Below are 18,956 nucleotides of genomic sequence, written 5' to 3'. Positions count from 1 at the left end.
AGGTTAGAGGGTCATTAGATTGGTTCCACTGGTCGGTGCAACATCGAGGGCCGAAGGGCCTGTACTGTGCTGTAATGTTCTATGTTCTATGATTGCTTTTGGTCAATCAGTAGAAATCAAGTTCAAAGCCTTATGTCTGTTACATTGTGAAATCCATCACAGAGATAGAGAATTTTAATCAAAAGGAACCTCAGGTGCAATATCATCAACTTTTGAATAAAAGAGGATTACAGTTCAGAAGAGATCGGTTCCAGAAATTGCAGTTTACATTGGCCTGAGCCCCATCTGAATTTCAATTTGTGGAAAAGTTTGCCTTCAGGAAAGGACTCAAACACTGAACTCTGTATTTTTGCCTTTTATCATTGAATTTCCTTGTCTATAGTGTGTGCAATGGTTAGGACATGTCTTTACCTTTTACTTTACATCTTAAACTATTCCAATGTTATCCATATGCCTGTCCACTGACCATTTGAACACCCTTAAAGTTGGCGAGTCCACAACTGCTGCAGGCAGGGCATTCCACGCCCTTACTAACCTCTGAGTAAAGAATTACACCCTCAGTTAATTCCTTCACCTTTAAAGATGACAAGAAAACATTGTGCTGATCAGTTGAGAAATGGGAAAGGAAAGGTAAGTCCTGACATGCATTCTTACCCGTCCGAAAATTGTTTGAACCTGATTGGCTGCATGGTCACCAGTTCATAATAATTTGGGCTTACTCGGATGTAGTTCAACAAGAATAAAACCAATAAGGCAACAGGAGAGATATAAAATCATTTAATCAGAAGGACAAATTATACTAACAAACCAAGGAAGCAACTTGACAGCTTGTCTGGGCTTTATCCTGCATCCAAGCTTGAGCATAAGCTTAAGCTTAAGATGTGCTTGATTCTTCTCAGTTTTTCAGCTCTGCTACACTGCATACCCCTTTGTTTACCATGTCTATAGCTCCCATTTCTGAATTCATTTTTCTTTCTGCGCACCAAGAATGTTCAAAACTCCATTTTTAACCCCTTCAAATCCAAATGTATCACTGCAAACAGTGGAAACAGTTCATATATTCATAACTCTTTCTATCTAATGTCTACGTCACAGATTTGGAATTCCTTTCTCTGCTCGCTATCTTGTTGTATCTTAACTGGTGATCCTGAGATGCTGTGTTTTAAATGAAGGACTGAGGGGGTATGGGCTGTCTCCACTGCATTCTGTACCTCCTCTTGGATCCCAAAATTTACTCTAAACTCAGTAATGTTATGGGCAGATACTGGGAACACGACACTCTTTCCAATGCAGGTGATTTGAGTGGATCTGAAACCTGGATGGGCTTTATAATGGGATACCACTCTGTCCCTGCTGCATGGACATGGCAATAGTGTTGACACAGTAAAATCCCATATTCAAGTACAAGTGTTTGTCAGACACTTTGGTCAACCACCTGTTCATTTCACGTTTTGATCATTCTTAATTTCAACTCACAAGCTGGCTTCCCAGGATCCATAACATCACAGTGCCACATGTCATCACCTTTCCTGGTGCAGCTCTCACACTTTGGACTTTAAAAGATGCACTGTAGGAACTCACCAAAGCTCCTGAGTCATTACATTCCTCTAAAAGGACAAGGGCACCAGATACCTGGGAACATCACCACCTGCAAGTTCCCCTCCAGGCATCACACCATCCTGACTTGGAAATATATCACCATTCCTTCACTGTCACTGGGTTAAAATCCTGATACTCTCCGCAACTGCATGTGTTTCCTTTGGATGCTCCGGTTTCCTCCCACTGTCCAAAAGATGTCCTAGTTAGCTGCATTGGCCGTGCTAAATTCTCCCACAGCGTATCTGAAAGGGCGCCGGAGTGTGGTGACTAGGGGATTTTCACAGTAAATTCATTGCAGTGTTAATGTAAGCCTACTTGTGACACTGATAAACATTAAACTTATTGTCTGTTGGTTAGACCCTTAGAACAATGTGCAACGCCCAGATAATAATCAGAGACAAGTTTGTAGATGCAGAAAACATGAAAAACATCGTTGAAAACCACTTGGATGAATTTGTAATTCTGGATAGTTTGGCATCACATCAAGATTTTCAAACTGGTAAGAACTTTCACTTCCAATTTTTCATCCAGCAGGTTTTGAAAATGTCAGTGTGGCATTATCACCTACTGTGACACTTACTGTTACGGGAAAGCCATGTCCTAGGAGATGATTGAAGCTATAATCCGTTATCACCATACTCAAAAGCAGTTTCATTATATCACCTGTTACTGTTTCTCAGACTAATCAGATAGAATATTACAGCAGGGCAGGAATGGGGGTGGAGGGGAGGGTGGGGGGAGGTGGGGGCAAATTTTAGGGGTGGCCACAAATATCATAGCGACCAGGTCAGATTGGCTGTCTGACCAAGTCCTGTTGGCAGTGTCTTTTATCAAAGTCAGGAAGGGAGTTGGGCAGGCTGCCCATTCTTGAGAGCTGGACAACCAGTTACAAAATTGGGCGGCACAGTGGTTAGCACTGCTGCTTCACAGCTCCAGGGTCCTGGGTTCGATTCCAGGCTCGGGTCACTGTCTGTGTGGAGTTTGCACATTCTCCTCGTGTCTGCATGGGTTTCCTCCGGGTACTCCAGTTTCCTCCCACAGTCCAAAGATGTGTGGGTTAGGTTGATTGGTCGTGCTAGGAAATTGCCCCTTAGTGTCCAGGGATGTGTAGGTTAGAGGGATTAGTAGGTATAATATGTAGGGATATGGGGATAGGGCCTGGGTGGGATTGTGTTCGGTGCAGAGTCGATGGGCCAAAGGGCCTCTTTCTGCACTGTAGGGTTCGATGATCTATGACTCAAAATGTAAAAACCCAAGAAATATTGAAAAAACTGCAAACGATTTCTGCTTTGTGACAGATTTTTAAGCTCATTTAACTACTTGATTTTCTATCTTCTGCTGTGTAACTCTAGCTTTTGTAAACTTGTTATTAATAAACAGGTTTGCTCCTTGTGGCTAGCTTTTCCTGTGCTATCCTATCTGTAATCAATTGGAACAGTGGTGGACAGGCTGGGTGAATTGGACAATGAGGCCAGGTGCTGTGCTGCCAATCTCATTTCCACTTACCCCACTTGGATGGCCACTGGTTGCTACTTGCTGAATGTAAATGTTGTCCCAGCAAGTTATGCCATTTCCTTATTTATCAGTGCGGCTGATGATGATTCTAGAGACCTCCAGACAAAAGCTGGCAACAGGCACTGGTGTTAGCCCGTAAGCTAAGGGAAGGACAGGGCACGGTGTATAGAAACAAGAGAAATCTTGGCTCTGTAAACCCAACCGTTAAAAATGGCTGCACGCATTTCCAATTTTTCATTCCTTGGGGGCAGGATGGATTGGAAGTTGAGCCTGCCGATACATGTCCCCCTCCCACCACTCTTTGCCATTATATCCTCTGCGCTAACTCACCTAGAATCCTTTGAAAGCTCCTTGACAGTTGTCAGTCCATGATAGCATTTAAAACTCTCTTAACAGCTTGTCAGTTTTTTTGACATTTAGACAGCTCCAATGAGTTTGTACATAGAAAAATGCACATCATGTTAGAATATAGAACATAAACTAAGCACAAACAGGCCCATCGGCCCACAAGTTGCGCCGATCATATCTCTACCTACCAGGCTTTTTTATAACCCTCAATCCTATTAAGTCCCGTGTACTCATCCAGAAGTCTCTTAAAAGTCCTGATCGAATCTGCCTCCACCACCACTGACGGCAGCCGATTCCACTCACCCACCACCCTCTGAGTGAAAAACTTACCCCTGACATCTCCTCTGTACCTGCTCTCCAGCACCTTAAACCTGTGTCCTCTCGTAGCAACCATTTCAGCCCTGGGAAGTAGCCTCTGAGAATCCACCCAATCTATACCTCTCAACATCTTATACACCTCTATCAGGTCACCTCTCATCCTTCATCTCTCCAAGGAGAAAAGACTGAGCTCCCTCAACCTATCCTCATAAGGCATGCCACCCAATCCAGGCAACATCCTTGTAAATTTCCCCTGCAGCCTTTCAATAGCTTCCACATCCTTCCTGTAGTGAGGCGACCAGAACTGAGCACAGTACTCCAAGAGAGGTCTAACTAGGGTCTTATAAAGCTGCAACATTATCTCCCGACTCCTAATCTCAATCCCTCGGTTAATGAAGGCCAGTACACTATACGCCTTCTTAACCACATCCTCTACCTGCGAGGCCGATTTAAGAGTCCCGGACCCCAAGGTCCTTCTGATCCTCAACACTGCTAAGAGTCTTACCCTTGATATTATACTCCTTCATTCCATTGGTCCTGCCAAAATGGACCACTACACATTTATCCTGGTTGAAGTCCATCTGCCACTTCTCCGCCCAGTTTTGCATCCTATCTATGTCACGCTGTTCATTTATAACAATCTCAAAGGGTGCCCTACTTCTCCCAAAGGTGCCCTGGGACCTTTTCCAAAGGAATGCCTTACCTTTCCAAAGTTGTATCCTGATTATTCAAATGAATGCACCAAGTTCTAATATGCACACTCCTGATTTCACACTCCTGACCTAGCAAACTCCGATTTCAGTGGAGGCAGCTAGTGATTTAGATGTCCAGCTGCCTCCATAATTGCAGATGTGTGAACCTCTGCCAATCCTTGTGAAAATAGAGCGAGGATGGGTCTTTTCCCACTTTGACCATTTGACAGAGAGCCTCTCCATCACAGTACGCCAGCTGAAAGAGGGCAATACAATGGAATCTTTCTTTCCACCTCTTGGTTCATGACTCTGTAGATTCCAGTATGTCAAATGCAGATATAAGTATTTTTACCACCCTCCAAAGCAGAGTTACAGATCCCCATCAACCTTTGGATAAAAAATGTTTTCTCAACTCTGTTTTAATCCTCCTGCCAATCTTTTCAAATGAATGTCCCCTAGATATTGACCTCTCTACATGGGAAAATAGCTCCTTCCTATCAAGCTCACATGGACAAAAGAGCAAAAATCAAGTGGTGAGGTGAAAGTCACTGATTGCCCTTGACTCCAAGGCAATGTTTGACCAGGAGTGCTGTTAAGGAGCCCTAACGAAAGGTGAAGTCAATGGCAGTTGGTGGGGGTGGGAGGACTCTCCACTGGTGGAATCATACCCAGCACAAGGGAAAATGGTTGCAGTTGAAGGTCAGTTATCTCAGTCTGAGGACTTCATTGCATGAACATAAGAAGTAGGAGCAGGAGTAGGCCATCTAGCCCTTCGAGCCTGCCCCGCCATTCAATAAGATCATGGCTGATCTGCCATGGCTCAGTTCCACTTGCCCGCCCTCTCCCCATAACCCTTAATCCCCTTGCCTATCAAAAACCTATCCACCTGCGTCTTAAATATACTTAGTGAGGCAGCCTCCACCACTTCAACGGGCAGAGAATTCCAGAGATTCACCACCCTTTGAGTGAAGAAGTTCCAGCTGCGGCCTCACCAGTGCCCTGTACAGTTGCAGCAAGACCTCCCTACTTTTATATTCTATCCCCCTCGCTATGAAGGCCAGCATCCCATTCGCCTTCCTGACCACCTGCAGGCTGGGTTTTTGCGACTCAGAGTTCCTCAGGGGAGTGTCCAAGGCCAAACCTCTTCAAGGACTTCATCAATGGCCTCCCTGCATCGTAAGGTAGAAGTGGGGATGTTCACTGATGATTGCACAATGGTCAGCACCATTCCCACCTCCTCAGATACCCATGTCCAAGTGCAGCAAGACCTGTACAATATCCAGACAATCAAAATACAATTCTTCAGATGCTGGAGATCTGAAATAAAAACAGAAGATGGTTGAAAAACTCAGTAAGTCCGACAGCATTTGTGCATTAATGTTTTAAATCTGCATGACTTCTTTAGAGCTCTAGTATTTTGTAATATAACCTCCATTCTTCTCTTTCTAAACAAGATTTTTTCAAAGTTAATTTAATATAATCCTTTGTTAAGATACAGTTAACCATCTAAATTGATCAAAAGAACATATCATTCACAGTTCACTCTTTCCATGACATTTGTCATTTTTTTTGAAAATGATCTTTCTCTAGAAAATGATGAATTGCTGCCGAGTTTAGTTTCCATACAAGGAGAAAAGGTGCAAGAGAGGAAAGAGGAGAATAATGAAGCAGCACCAGATGAAATTTTGAGTATCATGGCATCATACAGAAGGGCTGCAACAAAACTGAACACAATTCATCTTCTACATTACAGTAACCACCTCCGCAGGATCTACAGCCTCAATCTCCTTCCAGGTCAGACACTTGACCTTTATTCTCATGAGACCGCAGGCGATCACATAGCCTCACTCAGGAAGTATCCAGATACACGTAACTCCAGATCTGCCCACAGCGCAGCACCAAAGAAAAGCCAAACTTTGACCAAACAGTTACAAGTCCCTTCAGAATCCCACCATTGTAATTGTTGCCGGTATGTAGAGTTAAAAACAGCAAAGGAGCTTGACAAGGCCTACATTTGGCTGGTGTGCAGGAGGGTTCACACTCTGGAAGGATCACCTACATCTGATTTTATACAATTAAGTTGCACAGCAATGTCTAAATCAGACCCAATTAAGATAAACATGGTTAATTAGACATCGTATAATAATTGAGATTGATATGGGTGTGGCCATATTGGTGGTCACAGAATCAGGTTAATACGGATGCAGTTGTGCTGTACTGGTGGTCAGAGAATCAGTGCTACATTAAATTCACTCTGGACTCCAACGCTTAACTTTAATCAAGACCTCAGCATGACTGAGACCTTATACAGGGGAATCTTTGCGAATTGTAGTACAATCTCTGACTCTGTCTCCTATGAAAGTCAACTGGTTTGGTTACCAGTGTTAGTGGTGTTGGGCTTGGATGTAGAGATGCTGGCTTTGGACTGGGGTAAACACCGGCATCTCGACATCATGACTCCCATTGACACCGCAAACTGCCGGATCCAAGTGGAGAGGATCTCCAAGAAGATTGCCCATATCGACACACACACCATGGGAATCTAGAACCAGGGACACAGTTGCAGGATATGCGGTAGACCATTTAGGACTGACATGAAGAAAGGTTTCTTCGCTCAAAGGACAGCGAACCTGTGGAATTTGCTACCTCAACAGGCTGTAGATGCAAACTCACTGAATGTATTCAAGAAAGAGATGGATTTTCTTTTTAGATTTTAATGACATCAAGGTGAGAGAAAGTGGGATTTTAGAGAGAGGATCACCTGAGACAGCATTGAATGTTGGAGCAGGCTGAAAGACCTACTCCTGCTCCTGGTTTCAATGTTGCACCCCCAGTGGCGTTGCTAGGACCAGAGCACTCCCATTCATTTGATTAGCTGGCAGTTTTGAAGGCAGAATTCTTACCCTTGGCTGAATGGCTATGGGCAGCCAACTGGAATGGGATCACCATCAACTCTTTTGCTGGGGTACAGGAACCCTGGTGATTCGAACATCTAGGCTACTCACTCACACTCTTTTTCTCACGCATGCACACACACATACACAAAAATTAAAATAATGTTGTAAAAAATAAATAGAATTCCAGTTGCTTTGAACCCGGGTGTTTAATGGACCTTTCATAACTATTTTCCAATTGTAAATTTTTAATTTGTTACTTTTTTTTTGGAGCTGACACAGATTATTTGAAACGATTAATCAGCTTTTCCAAATGTTTTCCCTGGATTTGTATGTCAGCAGGTTCAAACTGCTCCATCCTATTTACCAGTGTCAACCATAAAGGGACATTGATTGGATTGGTTACAGTATTCATAATCAGTAAATTCAGAGAATGGTGTCTGTTCAAATATAATTGATAATTAATTTTGTGTGTTTACCTCTTAGTTCGACACATAGTTGAATATTCGGAGGCTGAAAAGTCAGGAAATCCTGAGTTCAAGATTCCTTTTACTGAACCTTCTGAGGCGCAAATGCATGGAGGTAGTTGGAGACATATTGTTTATTCATTAGTAGATATCATTTTCAGACAGCTTTATTTTCATAAGGCAAAGCTATAAACACCTCATATTCAACTGACCTCAGCGACAGATGTTCTTTCTGTAATTTGGTCTCAATTTCATCTGCTACGTTCTGAGATTGTCTTAATTTATATGAGAATCCTCATACAAACCAATCAAATGAAAATGTTCCCGTTTTGTTAACATGGGGCTGATAAATGCACTAACTTATAAATTAACTCCACTGACACCATTCCTGGCCATGTTTTATTATATAGCACTAATTGAAGAACGTTCCCTGGATATAAGGGTGATAAGTGTTAGAATTGGAAGTGCAATTGTGTTGCGTATGCTAGTGTGGTCTACAGTTTGTAACTGAATTGTGCTTTTATTCTTTGGCCTTTCTGGGGTAATTTTTTCCTTTTTCCTTCATTTCATGGCCCAATCATACCACTTCCAGGTGGACCATTCACCCAAAATAAGGCTTTCATTTGTTGTGGATGGTTACATTGACAACCTGGTTTTGTCTGAAACCTGGCTTCTGCATGATAACGATCCGGCCTTGAACAAACGCCGGGATTATCCGACTTCATCTGCAGCTCGGGTTCTCTGGTCCCGCTGCAGTGAATGTAGTTTCGGCTAAGCACCAAATTCTCCGCTCTCACTGGCAGTGGTGGCAGGGTGAATGAGATTGGCTATCCTTTTTCCTCTTCTCCTATATCCTCTCCACTGTGCAATTCCTCATCCTCGGTGATTTCAACCTCCATCTCAGATTCACCTGCCATTTCTGTTGTCACTCTGTCCTCCTTAAACAACTCCCAACATGTAAATTGTCTAAGAAGCATAAAACAGTTAAAGAAGCTCATTATGTGCCTCTGGTGGCTTTTTGAAAGACTTAACTAATTAGTCCCACTTCCCTGCTCTTTCCCCATCATCCTGCAAAATGCTTCCTATTCAAACCAACATTTAATTGCCCTTTGACCCTGACCTTTTCAGTACTTACAGATCATAACAACTCATGGCCTATTTTTCCCTCATAGCCCATGTGGTTCTTTTATCTTACGTTCTTCCCTGTATCTGCACTATCAACACCATTTATAGTTTAGAACATCTGTATTAAATCTCCCTTTAGTCACCTGTGCTCTAAGGCTGCTTTAGACTCTCCAACTTTCATAACCACTCTCCAAATTTCTGGCTACTTCCACTTTGTTAATTCCAAAGTCATCCTCAGCCACTTCCATTTCCCACTTGCCAACACATCCCCACCCATTCCAACCCCACTTCCTCTGTAGCAACAATAAAGCTTAAATAAGCAATAATCTATCCGACAAAGGAATCTAACCAATTCTCCTTGACATGGAGAAGTCAAACCTCCTTCAACAAACCTACAACCTCCACATAGTTGGATGGGCAGCAGGCTGTTGAGAATACCACCTCCAAGATACAAACCACTCTGACTTGGAAATATATCATCATTCCTTCACTGTTGCAAGATCAGAAGACTGCAAATCCCTTCCTAACAACATGGTAAATGTATCAATGCCACATGGAATGTAACAGTTTAAGAAGGCAAGTCACCACACTGTCTCAAAGGACTTAGGGATGGACAATCAATGCTGGCCCTGCACTCAGACTTGCTTATTTTGGTTACATTTGGTGGGAAACGAGACTGGCAGAACAGAGTCAAGCCCAGACCCAAATGTTATACTAGCCATATTCCGTGTAGTAATCGCTGCATCATGTGGCTCCCTATATTTGACACATATTTTAGATGTTCTTGCCTAGTTGTAGATTCAAAGAGCCTGCTAAGTATAATATTCAATTTGTATTGTGATCAAAAATAGGGGAATGTAATGATTTATTGCAGTTCCAAAAGCATAACAATTGACACCAGTAATGATTTTGATGTAAGCTTATTATTGTGGAGCAAGGGATCTTTGGTTATCAATACCTGAGATATTTTGTATATTTATTTTAAAATTGAATCCTTGAATATTTTTGTTTCAGTTGACATGGATTTCATGAGGTGTGCTATAAAAGACATTGAAGATGGAGTTCAGACACCTGTATTTAACACAGCCATTTGCCTACGTCAGACATTAATACATCAATTTTTAAAGACGTACCTACATACATATAAAAATAGCTGCAGCGCTGAGCCTATTCCTGTAATCCTGTATGAAATGTTTGATGGCAGCCTCAGATTTATGGATTTCCACCCTGAGGTAAGTTTACATTTGCAGTATTTTATGGTAAATTTTCCAATGACTTCCTGGATGGCCTAGAAAAGGCCATATAAGTTTTCAATACCAAACCAATAAAGTGTGTAGTAATGGTTAATTAGTACACCCTGTGATGTCATTTATTATGGTTCATTATAGCTATTTGCTGTAGTGACATCAAGCAACACAAATTAAGAAAAGACCACTCAGCCCATCAGCTTAGTTGTATTCATTGCTTTTGTACAACTTAACCAATTATATTCTGTCAGCTACTCAGATCAAATACTGTCAAGAATGAGCTGATTTACATGAGCTGATTTGAATTGCTTCAAATAATTTTTTTGAACGCCATGAATTAAAACCACCCCAGCCAGAGCCTGAGAAACATCTGTTATTTAATAGGTAGTCCTCACTTAGACTTGCCTAACCTTCAAGAACCCGAACATAGAATTGGCATTCAGATCTCAGAACTAATGACAAAACTAAACCTGTCTTGAGTGATTTGTACAGCAAACATTTCACAATAAGAAATTAAATTACCTACATTTACAGTCTGCAAAATGAAGACTTGAAGTTTTTTTTTCCAAATGGCAGCACAAAAATAAAATTGTGATTTCTTAGCCTCCTTGGTTTACTTTTAAAACTTTTGGCACTGTCAACAAATTCAAATTGTGCATATTGCAGTCTATCTTAGATTGTGTATCTGTTTTTAATGGGAAATTATATTTCTTGGTGTGAAAATAGTGTTGGCAAGACCAGTATTTGTTGTCCATCCTTAATAATAAACAGGATTGTCTGGTTTCATGTTTGCATTTGCCTCAAGCCTCTAAGCTTCTTCAGTCTGAATGACCCAGGGAAATTTATTTCATTCATTCATGAGTGCGACCCAATGGCAGGTCCTTGGATCATTGTTTGCTGATATTTCACCCTGAGCTGTTTTCTTGGCACTTCTGTTTGTGACGGTTTGCCATTGCCTTCTGCTCTCCGGGGCAATGTGCAGAAGTGGATCCCAGGTCGAACTCAGCTGGAACCAAAACCAAATTTCTCATTGGCATTATTCTAAACTACACACTAGCTATTTAGCGAACTGAGCTAAGTGCAGTCTCCATGGAAACTTATTTAACTCTCCTAAAATTAGTGTGGAGAAATATGAAATGCAGTCAAAGAAAAATGTATACCTAATGATATTCAAAAAAAAATAAAAGCCATTATCGTTATTGAAAAAACTGAAAAATCAAAGTCCTTTCTCCTACTTTTCCTCTATTCACATATGCCCCCATTTCCCTTCTCCTTCCTGAAGCTGACTGCTTTCCCTGAAATGATGAAGTATTGATATATAGCTGCCAGGTGCCCCCTTATGTCTCATCTAAAGTGACCATTTCTCATATGTAAACATTGGTGTGAACCACAGACAAACCTGTTTTTCTCAACATGGTTAGTGTTTACCCCAGTTCAACACCGGCATTTCCACATCATTTCTCAACATGTCCACACATAGGAACTTCTAATTGTAGTCAGTCAGGAATGGGGACCATGATTTTCCATGCTCTAACCTAGGGACTGAAACCATTCATAGCGTCGATACGCTCTTGCATTTCAGATTAGAAATCACAGAATCCTTACAATACAGAAAGAGGCCATTCAGCCCATTGTGTCTGTACTGACCACAATCCCACCCAGTGCCTATTCCCATAACCCCACACAGTTACCCTGCTAATCCCACTGACACTAAGGGGCAACTTAACATGGCCAATCCATCTAACCTGCATATCTTTGGACTATGGGAGGAAACTGGAGCACTCGGACGAAACCCACACAGACACAGGCAGAATGTGCAAACCCCACACAGACAGTGACCTGAGGCTGGAATTGAGCTGGGTGCTATGAGGCAGCAGTGCTAACCACTGCACCAGCCCAAATATTAGCATTGACTTTGAATCAAGCTTGGCTTCTATGGCTCATTTCTACATTGATGTGCAAAAGTTAGCATCATTTAGGGTAACAGAGTGGCATAGGGACAGCACACTGAAAAATGCTATTGCCCAAAATAAAGATGTAACTGCACCCGACAAAATGCTCTCCAGTGTATGAGTTTGGAATGTTCTCAAAGTTGCCTTGGCTGTACTGGAAGTGCAATGGATACATCATTGACTCTATTTGTCTGGTGATGTTACACAATGCAGCAACAATAGCTGTGAGAAAATTCTCACATGTGGATTTAACTGTACATCAGTTTATATTTATTGATGTCACATCAATAGACACTTGGAATTCATGATTCCAATAGGAATTCCAATAGGAAGGCATGGCTTTAAATTAAGGGGGGGTAGTTATAGGACGGATGTCAGGGGTAGGTTCTTTACCCAGAGGGTGGTGAGGGATTGGAATGCCCTGCCTGCTGCGGTTGTAAATGCGCCTAGTTTGGGGGCGTTTAAGAGATCCGTGGATAGGTTTATGGACGAAAAGGGATTGGTTTAGGTTAGTGGGTCATTGTTTTTTAACTGGTCGGCGCAACATCGTGGGCCGAAGGGCCTGTTCTGCGCTGTAATGTTCTATGTTCTATGTTCTAACACTTTGTTTTATTTTTGCATAAATGTGAGGAATGGATGCTTCGCTCCAGAGTGATTCTGCTGATAAATTAGAGATCTTTTATCAAAATAAACTCTAATCATAACACAGTTTAAATATCGTTCAAATAATCTGAAGTGGCTTAACTTTTATCAGTTGAATAATATTTATAATGAAAGGAAACCATTCTAATTTTTCACCATTTCAGTTCTAATTAAACAATATTTAACAATATTTCTCATAGAATTTAAACACACTTTAAATATAGTTAGCAATCACAGATATACTTGCTCTGATTTGGGTAATGGCCTTGGAGCTTTTAGAGAGGCTTTGATTTTCAGAGCAGCCTCCATCTTTAAGCAACTCCAGTCAGCAAATAACACAGAAAGGTATTTCTCTGTTACTAAACTAGCTCCTCCCATCAACCTCATGATCAGATGACCCTGTACAGCTAAACACATTTTCCATTATATTGCTCAAAGAAACCCTGGGGTCCTCTTTATTGATAAACAACAGGCTATTAACCTCCTGCTAAATAAATAATACACAGCTAAAATGAGTGATTATCCTGCTGTTCCAGCATCTGAGCCGCAGGTTTACCAGACACACTGGCTCCTTTTAAAAAAACACTGACTCTTAAAACACTCTACAAAAACATAAAATATATTAAAACACAGTATCATCATGATGGACAGCAATACGCCTTCCTCAGTCAACCCCTTTCCATCTTCAGTTGCTTCATCAGTGATTTACCTTCCATCATAAGGTCACACGTGGGGATGTTTTCTGATAATTACTCAATGGGATTCATGACTCCACAGATACTGAAGCAGTCAGTGATCATATACAGCAAAATCAGTACAATATACAGGCTTGAGCCAATAAGTAACAAGCAACATTCAAACCACACAAGTGCAAGACAATGACCATCTCCTACAAGAGAGAATCTAACCATCTCTCCTTAACATAATAGCATTACCATCATTAAATCACCCAATAATCAACATTTTGGGGTTACCAAAAGAGAAAACGCTGGAAAGTTTCAGCAGGTCTAGCAGCACAAAGAGCTGGCGTTTCGTGTCCACATGACCCTTTGTCAAAGCTAAAAGGTATAGAAAGCGGGAGATATTTATACTGCAGGGTGAGGGAATGAAAGACAGCCACAGAAACCAGGGGAAAAGGCTGCTACTGGCAGTCCATAGAGAGAATAAAGGGTGTGAATGGCCAAACGGCAGAGAAGCTGAAATCAGAGGGTAAACTGTGACAGATGAAGATATGGGGGGAGGAATGGGTGGGAGAGAGGTAAAATTTAGAAAAACGGGGAAAGAGGAAGCAAAAAGGGAGAAAAGGTAAGGAAATGGGAAATAAAGTAAGGGGAAAGAGTGGTGGGGGGAAGAAAAATGAAGACAGACAATAAAGAAATAAATGGTAGGGAACAGTTGTAAATGCGCCTAGTTTGGGGGCGTTTAAGAGATCCGTGGATAGGTTTATGGATGGAAAGGGATTGGTTTAGGTTAGAGGGTCATTGTTTTTTAACTGGTCGGCGCAACATCGTGGGCCGAAGGGCCTGTTCTGCGCTGTAATGTTCTATGTTCTAACAGTAAAACAATTTATAAAATGAAAACAAAGGAGGCTAAGATGGGGTTGAGCTAACATCGAGGGCCGAAGGGCCTGTACTGCGCTGTAATGTTCTAACCATCTGAAGTTGTTGAATTCAGTGTTGAGACTGGAATGCTGTAAAATGCCTATTCTCCCATTTACATTGAGCTTCACTGGCCCTGGGCAGCAATGTGGGCATGGGAGCAGGATCGTGTGTTAAAATGGCAAACAACCGGAAGGTCAGGGTTCTGATTGTGTACAGACCAAAGGTGCTCAGTAAAGCCTCTGGGGATTACTACTGATCAGAAATTGAATTGGCCTGCCACATAAATAAGAACATAAGAACATAAGAAATAGGAGCAGGAGTAGGCCATCTAGCCCTTCGAGCCTGCCCCGCCATTCAATAAGATCATGGCTGATCTTATTGATGGCTCAGTTCCACTTTCCCGCCCTCTCCCCATAACCCTTAATCCCCTCTCTTATCAAGAACCCATCAACCCGCTTCTTAAAAATATTTAGCGAGGCAGCCTCCACCACTTCAACGGGCAGAGAATTCCAGAGATTCACCACCCTTTGAGTGAAGAAGTTCCTCCTCAACTCCGTTCTAAACCGCCTCCCCTTTATCTTGAGGCTGTGCCCCCTAGTCCTACTGTCTTTTTTGAGCGGGAAGAGTCTCTCCACCTCTATCCTATCCATCCCATTCATCATCTTATACGTCTCAATGAGATCTCCCCTCATTCTTCTAAACTCTAACGAGTACAAGCCAAGTTTATTCAGCCTCTCCTCATAGCTCAATCCCCTCAACTCCGGTATCAGCCTAGTAAACCTCCTCTGCACTCCCTCCAGGGCCAAAATATCCTTGCGCAGGTGCGGTGCCCAAAACTGCACACAGTACTCCAGCTGCGGCCTCACCAATGCCCTATACAGCTGCAGCAAGACCTCCCTACTTTTATATTCAATCCCCCTCGCTATGAAATACTGTGGCTACAACACCAGGTCAGAGGAATCCTGTGATGAGTAACCCACTTCCAAATCCACCATCCACAAGGCACAAGTCAGAGTGTGATGGAATAGTCTCCATTTGCCTGGATGAGTGCAGCTCCAACAACACTCAAGTAGCTCAACACTATTCAAAACAAAGCAGCCCACTTTATTTCATTTGGCACTGCCACATAGTGACAGCAGTGTGTACCATCTACAAAATACACTTCAGGAACTCACCAAGGCTTCTCAGGCAGCACTTTCCATACTTGTGACCTCTACCACCTTGAAGGACAAGGGCAGCAGATACTTAGGAACACTACCGCCTGCAAGTTCTCCTCCAAGCCGCATATCACCCTGACTTGGAAATATGTCGCCATTCCAGCACTGTCTGGGATGTATGTGGTGAGGGAATCTAGTAGTGTTTCAGGGGAGTTTACTTGTAGGAAGTGTGTTAGATTGCAGCTTCTGGAGGAGCGTGTAAAGGAGCTGGAGGTGGAGTTAGAGGAACTCCGCATAATTCGGGAGGCAGAGGTGGAAATCGATAGGAGTTATAAGGAAATAGTCACTCCTAAAAATGAGTCTTGGGTCACTGCCAGGAAGAGGGGAAAGAAGCAATCGGGGGGACAATCCCCTGGGGCGGTTCCCCTCCAAAATAGGTTTTCGGTCCTGGAGGCTACAGTTCAGGAGGAAACAACTGGGGATAGTCAAAGGGACCAGGTCACTGGGGGTGAGCCTAGTGTGAAAGCTCAGGTGGTTAGGGGCTGTAAACGATTGGGCCTCGTGATTGGGGACTCCACGGTTAAGGGGACAGATAGGAGGGTCGGAAGTAAAGGTAGGGACTCAGGGCTGGTGTGTTGCCTATCAGGGGCTGGGGTCCGGGATGTATCTGAAAAGGTATTCAGGACTCTTAGAGGAGAGGGAGATCAACCCCAAGTTATTGTTCATGTGGGGACACATGACATAGGGAGGTTAAGGGAAGGGGATATTAAGCAGAGATTTATGGAGTTGGGGTGGAAACTAAAGGCCAAGACTGATAGAGTGGTTATCTCCGGACTCTTGCCTGTGCCACGAGATAGTTTAGAGAGGAATAGAGAAAGGGAAAGTTTGAACTTGTGGCTGAGAGGATGGTGCAGGAGGGAGGGGTTCAGGTACTTAAGCAATTGGGGCTCGTTCTGGGGAAGGTGGGACCTCTATAAGAGGGATGGTCTACACCTGAATCAGAAGGGGACCAATATCCTGGGGGGTAAGTTTGCTAGGGTTATGCAGGGAAGTTTAAACTGATTCGGAGGGGGGGAGGGATCCTGAGTAGAGGGGTTGAAAGTGAGGGGTGCATGGATGGGGACTGCAATGCATGGCATCGCAGGGGTGGGGTGGAGCAGGGTTTGAAATGTGTTTACTTCAATGCGAGGAGTATTCGCAATGAAGTGGGTGAACTTGCAGCGTGGATCAGTACCTGGGACTTCGATGTTGTGGCCATTTCAGAGACATGGATAGAGCAGGGGCAGGAATGGATGCTGCAGGTCCCGGGGTTTAAATGTTTTAGTCGAAGTAGAGAAGGAGGTAGAAGGGGGGGAGGGGTAGCATTATTGGTCAGGGATTGTATTACAGTGTCAGAGAGGAGGTTTGATGAGGACTTGTCTGTTGAGGTAGTATGGGCGGAGATTAGAAATAGGAGAGGAGAGGTCACCCTGTTGGGAGTCTTTTATAGACCTCCTAAAAGTTCTAGAGAGGTTGAGGAAAGGATTGCGGAGACGATCCTGGTTAGGAGTGAAAGTAATAGGGTAATTGTTATGGGGGATTTTAACTTTACTAATATTGATTGGAATTGTTATAGCTCTAGCTCGTTAGAGGGGTCAGTTTTTGTGCAAAGTGTGCAGGAAGGTTTTTTGACTCAGTATGTAGATAGGCCAACTAGAGGTGAGGCTATATTGGATTTGGTGCTGGGAAGTGAGCCAGATCAGGTGTTGGATTTGGAAGTTGGTGTGCATTTTGGTGATAGTGACCACAATTCGGTTATGTTCACCTTAGTGATGGAAAGGGATAGGCATGAATCTCGGGCCAGTGGTTTTAGCTGGGGGAAGGGTAATTATGAGGCTATTAGGAGAGAATTAGGAAACATAGGTTGGACTAGGAGATTACAGGGATTGGGAACGTCCGAAATGTGGAGTTTTTTCAAGGAGCAGCTACTGCGAGTCTGTGATAGGTATGTCCCTGTCAGGCAAGGTGGAATTGGTAAGGCTAGGGAACCGTGGTGCACCAAAAAAGTTGATTCGTTGGATAAAAAGAAAAAGGAGGCTTATGTTCGGATGAGACGTGAGCACTCGGATAGTGCACTAGAGAGCTTTAGATTGGCTAGGAGGGAGTTGAAGAGCGAGCTAAGAAGGGCTAAAAGAGGACATGAGAAGACTTTGGCTGATAGGGTTAAGGAGAATCCTAAGGCGTTCTATAGGTATGTCAAGAACAGAAGGTTGGTTAGGGCAAGGTTAGGGCCAGTTATAGACGGAAGAGGGAAGTTATGTGTGGAACCGGAGGAGATTGGTGAAGCATTGAACCAATATTTCTCTTCGGTGTTCACGCAGGGGGACATGGATATAGCTGAGGAGGACACTGGGTTTCAGGGGAGTAGAATTGACAGCGTTACAGTTGATAAGGAGGATGTGCTGGATATTCTGGAGGGTCTGAAAATAGATAAGTCCCCTGGTCCGGATGGGATTTACCCCAGGATTCTCTGGGAGGCAAGAGAAGTGATTGCAGAGCCTCTGGCTCTGATCTTCAGGTCGTCGTTGGCCTCTGGTATAGTACCAGATGATTGGAGGTTAGCAAATGTTGTCCCATTGTTTAAGAAGGGGAACAGAGACTTCCCCGGGAATTATAGACCGGTGAGTCTCACTTCTGTTGTGGGCAAGGTTTTGGAAAAAATTATTAGGGATAGGATTTATAGTTATTTGGAGAGTAATGAGTTGATTGGAGATAGTCAGCATGGTTTTGTGGCGGGTAGGTCGTGCCTTACTAACCTTATTGAGTTTTTTGAGAAAGTGACCAAAGAGGTGGATGGGGGTAAGGCAGTTGACGTGGTGTATATGGATTTTAGTAAGGTGTTTGATAAGGTTCACCATGGTAGGCTTCTGCACAAAATGCAGATGTATGGGATTGGGGGTGATCTAAGGAACTGGATTAGGAATTGGCTAGCGGATAGGAGACAGAGGGTAGTGGTTGACGGTAAATATTCATCATGGAGTTCGGTTACAAGTGGTGTGCCTCAGGGATCTGTGTTGGGGCCACCGCTGTTTGTGATTTTTATTAATGATCTGGATGAGGGTATAGTTGGGTGGATCAGTAAATTTGCTGATGACACCAAAGTCGGAGGTGTGGTAGATAGTGAGGAAGGGTGTCATAGTTTGCAGGAAGACTTAGACAGGTTGCAGAGCTGGGCCGAGAGGTGGCGGATGGAGTTTAATGCAGAGAAATGTGAGGTAATTCACTTTGGTAGGAATAACAGATGTGTTGAGTATAGGGCTAACGGGAAGACTTTGAATAGTGTGGAGGAGCAGAGGGATCTAGGTGTATGTGTACATAGATCCCTGAAAGTTGGGAATCAAGTAGATAAGGTTGTTAAGA

General features: G+C 43.1%; 1 protein-coding gene across 1 annotated transcript in view; it reads left to right on the top strand.

The window, feature by feature from the left end:
- LOC145355579 (cilia- and flagella-associated protein 54-like) overlaps positions 1-18,956 on the top strand; it is a 306,344-nt gene that overhangs the window by 258,032 nt on the left and 29,356 nt on the right. The window contains exons 50-53 of the mRNA XM_080207830.1: positions 1,957-2,098; positions 6,063-6,266; positions 7,853-7,948; positions 9,973-10,190. Coding sequence (XP_080063956.1) covers positions 1,957-2,098; positions 6,063-6,266; positions 7,853-7,948; positions 9,973-10,190 — 660 coding nt within the window. The remainder of the gene's footprint in view (positions 1-1,956; positions 2,099-6,062; positions 6,267-7,852; positions 7,949-9,972; positions 10,191-18,956) is intronic.

This window comes from Carcharhinus amblyrhynchos, chromosome 19 (genome assembly GCF_965287045.1).
Source record: "Carcharhinus amblyrhynchos chromosome 19, sCarAmb.v2.hapA, whole genome shotgun sequence".
Lineage (NCBI taxonomy): Eukaryota > Metazoa > Chordata > Chondrichthyes > Carcharhiniformes > Carcharhinidae > Carcharhinus > Carcharhinus amblyrhynchos.
The sequence above is the reverse complement of the archived record's forward strand: the minus strand, read 5'-3'. Positions and strand labels throughout refer to the sequence as shown.